The 12,205-nt window shown below is 43.1% G+C and overlaps 1 protein-coding gene across 1 annotated transcript in view; it reads left to right on the forward strand.

Moving 5' to 3' along the window:
- lars2 (leucyl-tRNA synthetase 2, mitochondrial) overlaps positions 1–10,572 on the forward strand; it is a 30,774-nt gene extending 20,202 nt beyond the window's left edge. Inside the window, 10 exon segments of the mRNA XM_041044383.1 lie at positions 322–366; positions 368–418; positions 2,543–2,680; positions 2,771–2,874; positions 3,547–3,726; positions 3,912–4,081; positions 5,007–5,084; positions 5,195–5,306; positions 6,468–6,595; positions 9,329–10,572. Coding sequence (XP_040900317.1) covers positions 322–366; positions 368–418; positions 2,543–2,680; positions 2,771–2,874; positions 3,547–3,726; positions 3,912–4,081; positions 5,007–5,084; positions 5,195–5,306; positions 6,468–6,595; positions 9,329–9,508 — 1,186 coding nt within the window. The 3' untranslated portion in view covers positions 9,509–10,572.
- Positions 10,573–12,205: the final 1,633 nt, after the last annotated feature.

Consider the following 12,205-nt stretch of genomic DNA (forward strand, 5'->3'; position numbering starts at 1 on the left):
CACACGATCATGTGTTCGGCCTGCCAGTTCGTTCCCTGTTAGCACAGCCTGTTAGTCAGGGCACAGGAACAGAGCTCTGGTGCCAGTCTGGATTCAGCTATGCTTCTCTACAGGGACATGACCCCCACAGCCAGATGGAGCCAGATTTACACTCACACACACACATACAAACACACACACATAAATCACATAATGTGCCATTTTGCTAAGCATACAAACAGGGATCGTTCATTTGTTCTCTTTCTAATTTGTCAGTCTAATATTGATTTTTGTGCTGCCTCTGCCAACTCTCTTTGTCTCGCTGTCTCTCTCTCATGTCAGATGTAAGGGCCCAGCGAGGAGGGAGACTGACACCATGGACACATTTGGACTCTGCCTGGTATTACTTTAGATACACAGACCCTCATAACCCACACAGGTATGAACAACCTCCTCTTCACTTTGCTGGTTTTTGTTTGTTTGTTTTTTTTGACTCAGTGAAGCCACCAAATGCAAGCTTATGTTTTTACTTTTCCTCTGACATGTCTTTTTTTCTCACACTGTGACAGATTTTAGCACAAATTGAACAGATCTCATTTTCACCCTTTGTTTAAATAAAAATGAAAAGATGAGAAAGTTGTGGAAAGCAGTGGGTGGAGAAGAGACTAGAAAATACATTTGTCTTTATGTAATCTTTGTTATATAAATACAAACTTGATTCTCTCTCTCGCGCACACACTGTACTTCCGCACTCACACTTTGTTCTACGTGTGCTCCTGGAAAGTTATATTCAAAAACATAATTATGCTTAATGTAAGATCGCTGACTCTCATCCACTTACCCATTGCAAACGTGCATATACTGCCTGTGTGCACTCTCTCTCACACACACACACACACGCCTGAAAGTTGCATTCCCTGCCAATAGAGATTATGGAGCCATGGCTGTCACCTGCTGGGATGGTGGCGATACCCTGAGCTTAACAAAAGAGATTAATTTCCCAGTGCCCTGACCTAGCTGTAAAGCTGCTTTAAAAGGGAGGTGGGGTTGCTCTCCCCATCACTTTTCTTAGCGGCACAGATTATGGCACAACAGAAAAAGCAATTACACTATTTGTGCATTTCAGTTGGCCTGCTGAGACTTATGTGCACAAGGGGAAGCAATGAAAATAAGAGGCAAGAGATGCTGAAAGCAGCAAGTAAGAGGACGGAAATGGGAAATGGGCTATGAGGAAGAGTGTGTGTATGTCTGTGCTTACGTATTAGAGTTCCCTGGCCTGATGCCAACAAAAATTATTTTCAGCCTTGTGAGTTCATAACTCTTTTACCCGGTTCAATTATCCGGAGACGCCATCAGCCGGAGAGGGAGTGCGAGAGGCAGAGAGGTGTGGACGAGAGTAATGGCTGGTGTGAAAGGTGACGTGCAGAGATAGCAGTCTGTCCCAAAAAGCATCATTACTGCAGGTGGAATCCCTGCCTCTGCTGACCATCGTGCCAGTCAGGCTAACTACATGCTGCTGCCGGGTTGAAATCTTTGCTTAACTGCTGACATGAGAAGCCGAGGATAGAGGGAGTGTCTTCAGAGCTGAACTTTAAACACATGGTACTGTAGTATGTTTTTTTTTTTTTTTTTTTTCCCGTGAAGCCAGTCAGATAGGGGAGGCTTCAGGATGCTTCTGTGAGCTTCGTCCTTGGGTGCTTGTGTGTCAGATTCAGCCTGCCCCCTAGAGGAAGTGTGTGTGCATATCTAACAAAGCACATAGCCGCTGCCATCTGACAAAATGATTATGAAAGAATATAATGTGGAATTTTATATAAACAAAAGTTTGCTCTACTGCCTGCAGTTGCTGATTAATCTAATAATATTAATGTTTAGAATTAAACTTTATACATCACCTTTCAGAACAATGAGCTTAACACTGGAAAACCTATAGTAACCATTTCAGCACCACAATTAGATAAAGTCAGACAAATATTACAGATATTGAAATGGAGTACAATGCATCACCAAAAAACAAAAAAGAGTGAAATGAGTGAAATGAACAAATGATATAAGAACTAACATTAATAAAAGGCTTAAAATCTAATACCACAGAGCAAGTCTGTGTCCAGGCCAACAAATCTATTTGCTGTTTTAAACTTGAAGTGTTTCTCTTTCCTGGAAAGAAAGAAAAAAAAAACCCTGTAGAAAACAAAGTCATTTGATAGCTACAGAAGCAGCAACAGCAGTTTTCTTGGAATAAATCAAAGAAGAATAGTTGGCTTGAGCAGTGAAAGCTGAGAGAACCATGAGAGAGGTGCCAAAGCAAACAAAAAAAAAAAAAACTAACAAAAAAACAACAAAAAAAACCTTTTACGTAAACTAAAGAAATATGTCACAGTACATGACACAGTGCAAAAACAACAAGACTACAGAAACGACCACTTTGCTAAGCATTAAAGATGTTTAAAAATCTTGTGGTCTCCCACACTTTTGTATTTCTTCACAGCTGATAACATTCAGTGATTAATTCAGTGATAGCTTCACAGTTCGCAGTCTCCCTAAACCTGCTTTTCCCCTCCAGGCCTTTTGAGCGCCACCTAGCAGATCACTGGCTGCCCGTGGACGTGTACATCGGAGGGAAGGAGCACGCTGTCATGCACTTGTACTATGCTCGCTTCCTCTGTCACTTCTGCAAGGACCAGGATCTTGTGGCTCACAGGTAGAGCACACTGTACACCATTTTATTGGCTCTTGTTGTACATAGATATTTTGTATTTGTATGTTAAAGAAACCCTGTTTCTCCTATTAGGGAGCCTTTCCGAAAGCTGCTGGTCCAGGGTCTGATCAAGGGCCAGACTTTCAAGCTGGCTGACAGCGGCCAGTACCTAAAGAGGGAGGAAATAGACTTCACAGGTACACACTACTTGAGTCTGCAAGCTGTGACACATCTGTAACAGATTGCAAGGGAGAGGACTTCCCTCTGTGTGGGTCTGCTAGATAAAACTGCCCACGGAGGCAGAAAAATCATGAGACACAGCTAAAAGAAAAAAGAGAGTCATGACTACATTTTTCCTTTATTTATGGTAGCATGTGGAGCAGCCAGTATATCACTTCATCCTTTGTGCTGCTGATAGTGAGCCCTCTCTGTTTTGTGCTTTATAGCTTTTCCCAAACGAATGACACGTAAACCAGCTACTCTTGACAAAAGGCAAATCGCAAGAAATCCTTTGAAAATTGGCTTCATGCCCAAGGATTTCTAGCTTCTCTCTCTTTCTTGGTACCAGGATAAACACAAGATATTGGTGGCTTACAGAGAAAGGGAAGCCTCTTGATCTCCGTTACAGGCTCAGATTGACTAGGCCTTACATGTTTTTCTTTCTTCTTCTTTTATTAAATGTGATCAGACAGGAGCTAATGAGAAGCAATAAAAATGTCAGATATTAATTAAAATAGGGTTACAATGGAATACAGTAACCAAACAGTGAAATTAACGAGAACTAAAAAAAAGCTTGGAGATGACTGGAAGAGTAGGCCACTTTGTCCAGCTAAGCTCTTTCTGATCTCCGGCTCCTAACCTGTTTCTAGATAAGGAACCGGTGGCGCTGGGCGGTGGGCGTATTGAGGTGACATGGGAGAAGATGAGCAAGTCTAAACACAATGGTCTGGACCCCCAAGAGGTGGTGAAGCAGTACGGTGTGGACACAGTTCGACTCTACATCCTTTACGCGGCACCGCCTGAACAGGACATCCTCTGGAATGTCAAGAGTGAGCTGAGACACTACTGCAAAATTACTCTGACTCACTTTTTATTATGAATGAATGAATGACTTCCTACAAAAAAAAAATCAGTTATTGTCAAACGAAGGAAGTTTAATTTTGAAAAGGTGTTTCTCCCACATTGTGCCAAAATATCCTTTTTATTCTGTCTCTCTGTGTGGTCACCACCTCAGCGGACGCCCTTCCCGGGGTTCTGCGATGGCAGTCTCGGCTGTGGCAGCTGGTGACCAAGCTGAGGGGGGCTCGGCAACTCGGAGACATCCCCAACCCCTCCCTGCTGAAGAAGAAGGAGCTGGCAGAGACTAAGAAGATCTGGGAGAACAAGAACTATGCTATTCAAGAGGTAGCAAGTCTACAGCCTCTGACAGGCTTTGATGGTTGAAAATGTCACAGGGTGACATTATTTAACAGGGAGATATTTCAGTCCTGACCAGTAGGGGTCACTAATGGAGCCCATTTTCAAAATCTCAGCTTTTCACAGCAATTAAGTGTTCATCCTCTCTGAATAAGATACCCTACTGTATCTGTCATCTTGGTAGTACCAATTATTTGTTGGTTGTTGTTTGTAATGTGCAGTATTGAAGAATTAATTTCCTTCATCCTTTTAAACACTGCACTAGATTGTGCAGTTGGAAGACACAGTAAGATACCAAGTTACATGAAACTGTATGATTGCTTAGCTTCAAGGTAATATGGCAGTCATCATTACGCAGCCCAGCTGAGTTCCTGACTGTCCATCCAAAGCTGAGCATCCATTGCAACCTGAAACCCCCAGAGTGAAGAGTAAGAGAAGAAGGGGATGGAAATTGATTTTAAATCCACTCCGTCTCCTTTCACACTTTATAAATAGTCTCCTTTGGCTGCCAGGTTTGATTCTCTCTCTCCACCCCCAGGGCTAGTGCTTTTAAAGGACCTCAGGCTGGTTGCCATAAGCCCCCAAAGCCGAGGCTGTCCTTTGATCCGTCCCTCAGAAAAGCCTCAGTGATTGACCTCCTCCTCCCTAAGGCCCTTCCCAAATGGGTTTTTCTTCCCAGAAGGCTAAGCAGGGGAATGCTGACGTTGCTGTGTGTGCCTTCGGCTGGTACACATGGTGCTAACCAGGGAGGAGGCCCCTGTCATTATTTTCTAATAATTCTTCAGAGACAAACTCTAAATAATGCCATGAAACAGTCAGTTGGGAAAAATCTGTATGTCTAGTAACCAGAGCAGAAGAAAAAGCCTCAGACTGTCACATGTTTTGTTTTGTTTTTTTTGTTTTTTTTTTGTAGGTGACATCTCACTTCACAGAGGACTTCCTGTTCAACGCAGCCATTTCTCGTCTGATGGGACTTACCAATACACTGAGTGTGAGTGTGTTCTCTGGTACCTAGATCTTAAGAATCGCTTTTATCCATTTTCACTAAACACTTTAGAAATAACAAATATCACCCCCCCCCCCCCTTCCCCATGTGTGCAGAGTGCAACAGTCAGGGTGGTGCAGCACAGTGTGGAATTTGAGGAGGCTCTGGCTACGCTGGTGATGATGACAGCACCCATGGCTCCTCACCTGGCTTCCGAACTTTGGGCAGGTGGGAGACATGCAAACCATTCACAAATAATCATTTATTCCCTCATGCACAAACAGCCATTGTATCCGCTCAAAATCCGGTAAAATAGCTGGCAGGAGGAAACATTAACTGTGGAGAGTGGAGGCTAAATCCCCACGAGTAATTTCAAATACTTTTTTTATTTTATCTATTGAGTTTAGAAGGTTGTGGGGAAATTATTTTTCAACGTCTGTAAGTGGAAGTTGCCTCAGATAACCGTAATGTTGACACTGCAGCTTATCTAATACCAGTCAACGCCCAGCGGTGATGTAATCAACAGTTAAGTCAGTGAAGGAATTTTGTCATTGAGACTTTTTTTCTTTTTTTACCTCCTAAACATTTCTGCCGCGCATTTTATCTGAAGTACACTCACTGTCCATCAAACGAAACTGAAAGCAGTATTAAGAGCTCTCCTTGACCTAGTGTAGAAAGCAAACAATAGAAAGGAAGGTCTAGCGTCACTTTTCAGGCCTCGTATGGAAGCTTGCCCCGGCTGTGGCCTGGAGGACATCCCCTTATTGTTGATGACACACATACACAAGTTTTCTGCACACAGCTGAGATTTAAAAAAAAGAGGTTCCAGAAAAACACATTGTCCAGTTAATAACCAGAGTCAGGAAAAGTGGCTTGTGTGCGTTTTGGTTGTGCTCTTATGTTTTAAAGTGCCTTATAAACAGGACATACTACTGAGGGACATGTGACCTCTGCTGCACTCAGTCATGCTGTACTTTTTCTGACTCTCACTTGCTGTTTGTAATTTTACACACACAGGGCAGGATAGAGGAAGTTCACATCCTTCCCTTGTCCATCCAGTGGGATGTACAATTTCTGGGGGGTGGTGGGATAGCTAGGTTGTTGTATGACCCTTCTTCGAGGTATTTTTTTCTCATCATAAAGGAAAACAAACTGAGTAAAAAGCAACAGAAAATTCCCTCTCCAGCTATTTTAATGTTTTACTAAAAGACAGTGAATTTACTTTGTTCTGGTCTATTTACAAACAATATTTTTTTTTTCCCAGTCCTTGGTTGAGAAGGTTTCATGGTTTTTTCTCTGCACCCCAGCACATGAGACCATCTCCTTAGTGTGTCAGTCTATTATATTGTCAATGATACCCGTCCGTGTTTCCTCCTGGGTCTCTCCCAGGTCTTTGCCAGGTGAAAAATCCCCTCAGTCCCCTCCTCCAGCAGGAAGGAGACATCCTGCAACAGTCCTGGCCGACTGTGGACCCTGAGTACCTGAAGGTCCCTGACTTTGTGGAGTTGTCTGTACTGGTAGGATCTCACATACACACACACATACACACACACACTGTCTCCCTCAGGAATGAACACACATGTGTACTCAGTCAGGCATGGTGCATTTGGTCTTTTCAGATTGAGATTAGATTTATTTGCCATTTACACTGGTACAGGGCTGTACAGGTACATTGAAATTCTTGTGCAGGTCTCTCAGAGTCAACTTTGTAAAACTACACAGTATATATACGTATTGAGTTTAATAATAAAGAAATAATAAGATTATTGCACAGAAATAATAAAAGACTAGGGAAAATCTGTATGTCAGAGAAAGAGGTGATCCAGGAGAGAATGGGAGGGGTGAGGTAGTTAAATTTAAAAAAAAAAAACAGTGTGTAAGGTGTGTGAGTTTTTGTGAAGTGTTAAGTGTAAATGAGTTGGGAGATGTGGCATTTCCTTCCAGCTTTAAGGTCTTTTGTAATCATTCTGAAAGTGGCTGGGAAAAAAAAGGTGCATCCCCTGTGAGTAGTGATGCCGTCTGGCTTCTGGTGTCTCGGGTTGTATCCTGAGTTCTTCCACCTGAACAGAGCATGAACTGGGTGATGTCGGTCACTGAGGATGCTCTGCGCTTTTCATGCGATAAGTTGTGTATAGAGTGTGTTCATCAGGGGGAGGTCAGAGCTGATGTCTCTCTGCAGTCTTGATGACTCATTGAGGAGGTTTTCTCCCAGCCCACCAAACCAGTGATGCTGCTGGCGAGCCTTCTCTCAGTGAGTCCTCTGCAGGCCTGCGTGAGGCGCTGACGGATGAGTCTGGCCTTCTTCAGCAGCCTGATGAAGTAAAGCTGTTGCTGTGCTTTTTTTCCAACTGTGGCCACAGTGTTTTTAGTTTTCTGTCATGTGAAGGCCTAGAAACTTGTGACTGTCAGGTTTGTTCACCTTTGATGGTGAACAAACCTTCCTTGGCCCCACCCTTGGTGAGACCAAGGATGGTTGTGTCATCTGCATATTTATTTATGAGATTGTAGTCTTGGGTGGAGACACAGTCATAAGTGATACAGAGCATAGTGTGGAGCTGGGGCAGCACCCCTGCAGGATTCCTGTGCTGATTGTAACCTCACCACCTGTGGTCTGTCTGTAAGGAGATCCAAAGTCCTGTTACAGGTGGGTGTTTCATCAAAAAAACAAAAAAAAAAACCTTAAAAAATAAAAAGCTCTTTCTTAATTTTTAATCTTGAAGATAAAAGGTTTTCACTCAGCAACAGCCTCTTGCTCATTATTTAAACATAACTTTATTAATAGCCATATACATACACGATTGCTCTTGCTTCCGCTGGCATTTTCATTCAGACTCTCTACACTTAAACCCAAAGTCTTAGGTCCATGATTGCATTCATAGTCTGTAATTTTCAAGAGAGCCTATGATTAGCCTGTGTGTGTGTGTGTGTGTGTGTAGGTGTGTGTGTGTGTGTGTTTATGCGTCTGCATGTCAAGTGGTAGGCTTTAAGCAAAATAGACAAGTGGGTCAATAATTAAAAGCCAGGAACAGAGCTGACTCTCTCACTCTCATTTCTTGTGCTTTTTTTCCCTGCCTGTGAGCTCAGTCACACAAATAGTGAAAGCCCTCAGTTTGGCAGCGTATGTCATCATCAGGAATGAAAATTGTGTGTATGGGTGTTGTCTGAGTGTGTGTATGGGTGTGTGTTTAAGGGGATTAGCAGGTTCTTTCAGGGGATACGACCTGCTAGGGAGAAAACAGTCAGATTAAAGCAGTTTGAGCTTTTATCTATTAACCGAGTCAGTGTTCAGGGTAGTGTGAAGACTGATGCACGTGTGTGCCTTCATGTGCCAGTGGGAGCATGTGTGATGCTTGGATCTGATTCATGTTGATTTTCTGAACCTTCCCACCACAGCAGGATATTCCCTCTGATTGTCTGCACGCCTTTGAAAGTGCTCACACACACAGACGCATGTGATGTGTGATGACAGCAAACACAATCAGCTGACTAACAGCACCTGTCTTTCACCGGTTGGATTCTCCCTCTGTTCTCTGACAGAGAGACGAAAAAAGACAAGACACGCATGAAAGAAAACCTGGAGAGCGTTGTGTGTCTTTCTGTGTGTGTGTATTTCTCTCCCAACCCATATTTGCGAGTGGAAAAACGACACTTTTACACATTTTCATTTCTGCATTCTAGTTCATTTCTCATACACTAAAGTCATTAATCCGATACACACCGTCTCCCCTAATACATAAACATACATACACACACACACAGACACACACAGTGCATATATTTGAGCTCCCAGTACTCGATGATGATGATGATGATGGTGTTGGTTTTACTTCAGACTGAGCTTTCTGTTGTGGGCGTCCTCGGCCCTGTGGAGGCAACCTCACTCCCTCTGTCCTCTAATCATGTACTTGGGTTTGTCCCAGAAAGGAGGCCAAGGCTGAGCGGCCTCTGACACACACACACACACACACACACACCCCATTAATTTTCAACCACTTCCAGAGACGTGATCACATTCGCCGTGTGCACACATACACTTGCTTCTAAACATACAACACTGAGTGCCCTTCCCATACCTACCACTAACTATGTTTATATGTGGAAGGAGGGGTGGAGTCTCTCATTTTGGGACTTTTCTGTCAAGAGGGAAGACTTTGGTTACAGCTTGACATGGCAAACCCTTTGTCAGATGGAGACTCAGCAGTTTAGTAACTTCTCCAATATTTTCTTTACCTGTTAATCCTCACCCTCAGATAAACAACAAGGCCTGTGGGACAGTGACGGTGCCTCTGCAGGTGTCTAAAGATACGGAGCGGGTGCAACAGCTGATCATGGAGAGCCCGCTTGGACAGAAGCTTCTCAGCGAGCGCAGCATCAAGAGAGCCATCCTCTCCCCCAGGACCGCCCTCATCAACTTCCTCGTTGATGAGTGACGTTTGGGTGTTCACCACTACTTTTATAACAGGGAGATCATCTGTGATTCAGTGTGGGGGGGAGACAGACGAAAGAGGTGGACTTTCGAATGTCATAAATTAAGAAAGAATGGTTTATATTAATTGAAAGGATTGGTTTACATTAATTGAAAACTTCACTGTAAATATGTCTAAAGACATTTTATTTATATTTTTCAGTTTTTAATAAAAGACTCAAGGGGCAGTGGGTTTCTCCTTTTTCTTTAGTATCTTTTATAAATTGCCAAGTGAGATTTAGCACCTGTCTCTTTCAGATCATCTTCCCCCTACCCCCCTCCACACACACAATTTAGTTAGACTATCTTCACAATCTCATGAACCCACTTTAGATTCCAGTTATCATTCACATTCCCCCCTCTTTCCCGTTACACCACTTTCAGCATCGCACCCAGAACCACAAATTCACACCTCTGCCTCTGCCATATACCCGTCTGCTTGGTGTCTCGGCTGAGTCACGCACTCATGATCTGCCTTATCAGTGTTTGTCCCCACCTCTGGTGCCGCTTTTAGCCACAGATCTCTTTTGAGCACCATACATGGGGGCCACTGTTTGGCTTCTGGAACCCCGTCGCCATCAGAAGGAAAGTTTGCTAGAGATTTCTAAAGAGCCAAATGTGGTTTGGGGATTTTCAACTCGCCACCACATGATGGTTGTCCATTTCTGCACTGTGCCTATTCATCATCTCAGTGTCTGTGTCAACATTCGGCCAACATGACTCAGCCATTAGCACTGTCCTGGCAGAGCATATGAGCCAGCGGCACTGAAATGTATCCATGTGTACACCCACTGGCCTATCTCTTAAAAGGCTGTGTGAGTAAGCGTTTTTTTGATATGTGCTAAGCATTTGTCTTTCATGACTTGCAGCACCCACGTCTCCAGTTGATCCAAGAGTTTTAGTAGCTGCATAATAAAAGTCTCATATTTGGTCTGGTATCAGACTTTGAATGAACAAGCATGAATGTGATCTCTTTGAAAAGTGAGACAAGAGTGTCAGTTTTGCAAGTTCAGCCTCTATTTGAGGAAGTGCTTTTTTACTATAGCATAAGACAGACAGTTTGTGACTGCGTAAATCCTGCTGCATCTTGTTATGTTGGAAGGTTTGCTATTTATAAATACATGAATAAAAAAATGTGCAGACAGAAGGGAAAACAACGTTCCTTACTGATTCCCCTAACCCCCCCCCCAATATTTTAGCGTTCTATCTCTGACCATCAGGTGACAGGAAAAGGCTCTCAGGAGACACAGAATAACAGGAAGAGAAACCAGGAATAAGAGAAGGGGAGCAAAGATCCAAAGCTTTGTTAGTTATTCTCTGAATTGTCTCAGATTCTGTGAATTTTATCTCAACCAGATGCTGTCACAGCACTAAACATGAAGTGGTTTTGTGAGTAGAAGACAAAGCGAGAGGGTCATTCTATCTCCTGTCACCTCATCTTTGCGTGTGCCGTATTTTCTTTCACCCATTCAGACTGGCTGTATGATAGATTCATGGGAGGTAGTTTTCAACCCCTGATCTCTTCCTCTTTTTGTGTTGTTGCTGCAGCTCTTTTCACACCTTCCTTTTCCCTGTGCTGCTAAGTAACAGCCGGCTAATAAACAGGTCTGAACTTGAACTGGCCTTTAACAATAAGCTGGAATTGCTGTGTCATTGAAAAGAGCAAGAACAGCATAGGCCATTTTTAGGTGGTTCAGAAATGCCAGGGAATTCTTCCCAGGCTGAAGTTACCACAAGTGTGAATAAATAGATATGTAGGATATTTCTGAACAATGGTCTTTTGTAAAATGAGGTCTCAGCTGTACTGATGCATTTCCTCTAATAATTAATTTTGCCACTGACAGCCCCCGAAGTCATTTAACACTTTTCGTCAGCTCTGCAGTTTCCATGACGACTAGGATTTTTGAATAGACAACAGTATTCCACTGTGACTCACTTTCTCTTCAGACCACAGTCATAGTCTTTCTTACACAATGAGATGTACAGCCTGATTTGTCTTTGAGGAGTTAAAGAAAATCACTCCCCTTCCTCTTGAGAAACTCTGCTGGTGGAAAAAAAAAAAAAAAAGACAGGGTGGAGTGCACAGCAGTCACAGTCAGTCACCCTCCATTGCACCAGTCCAGTCCCTAGACTGGGCTGTGTATTCTCACAGGACGACGCAGTAATGCCACAGCTCATTATCTTGGAGGGTGACCTCAAAGCTGGTAATTTGGTCATCCATGGATGTTTTTGTCTGAGCTCATTGCATAAGCAGATTTTCACTAGTCCCTCAATTGTGTTCAGGATAAAGCTAAACTCTTGGCATGTATGTTAAGGCACCATACTTGCCAGAGTTATTCATTTATTGACTGTACTTCTCCATAGTAACCGTCTTTTTTTCAGTCATTTGGGACTTTTGTGATTGTAAAATGGTCCAATACTGTGCAAAAGAGCACACACACACACACACACACACACACACACACACACACACACACAGGTGTGACCTCTTTTCTCCTCAAAGGGACCCACAGTATATGTGAGACAGCATACATATACTGTATGTCGTCTTAACTGAATGCAAAGTTATATGAAAGTATCTCATAGGTGTGGACAGGTATTATTCTCTCGTCCACTCTTCTTATCTGCCAGAGCTTTATTGCACTTTTTTCCAAACAAATAT

This window comes from Toxotes jaculatrix, chromosome 8, assembly GCF_017976425.1.
Source record: "Toxotes jaculatrix isolate fToxJac2 chromosome 8, fToxJac2.pri, whole genome shotgun sequence".
NCBI lineage: Eukaryota > Metazoa > Chordata > Actinopteri > Toxotidae > Toxotes > Toxotes jaculatrix.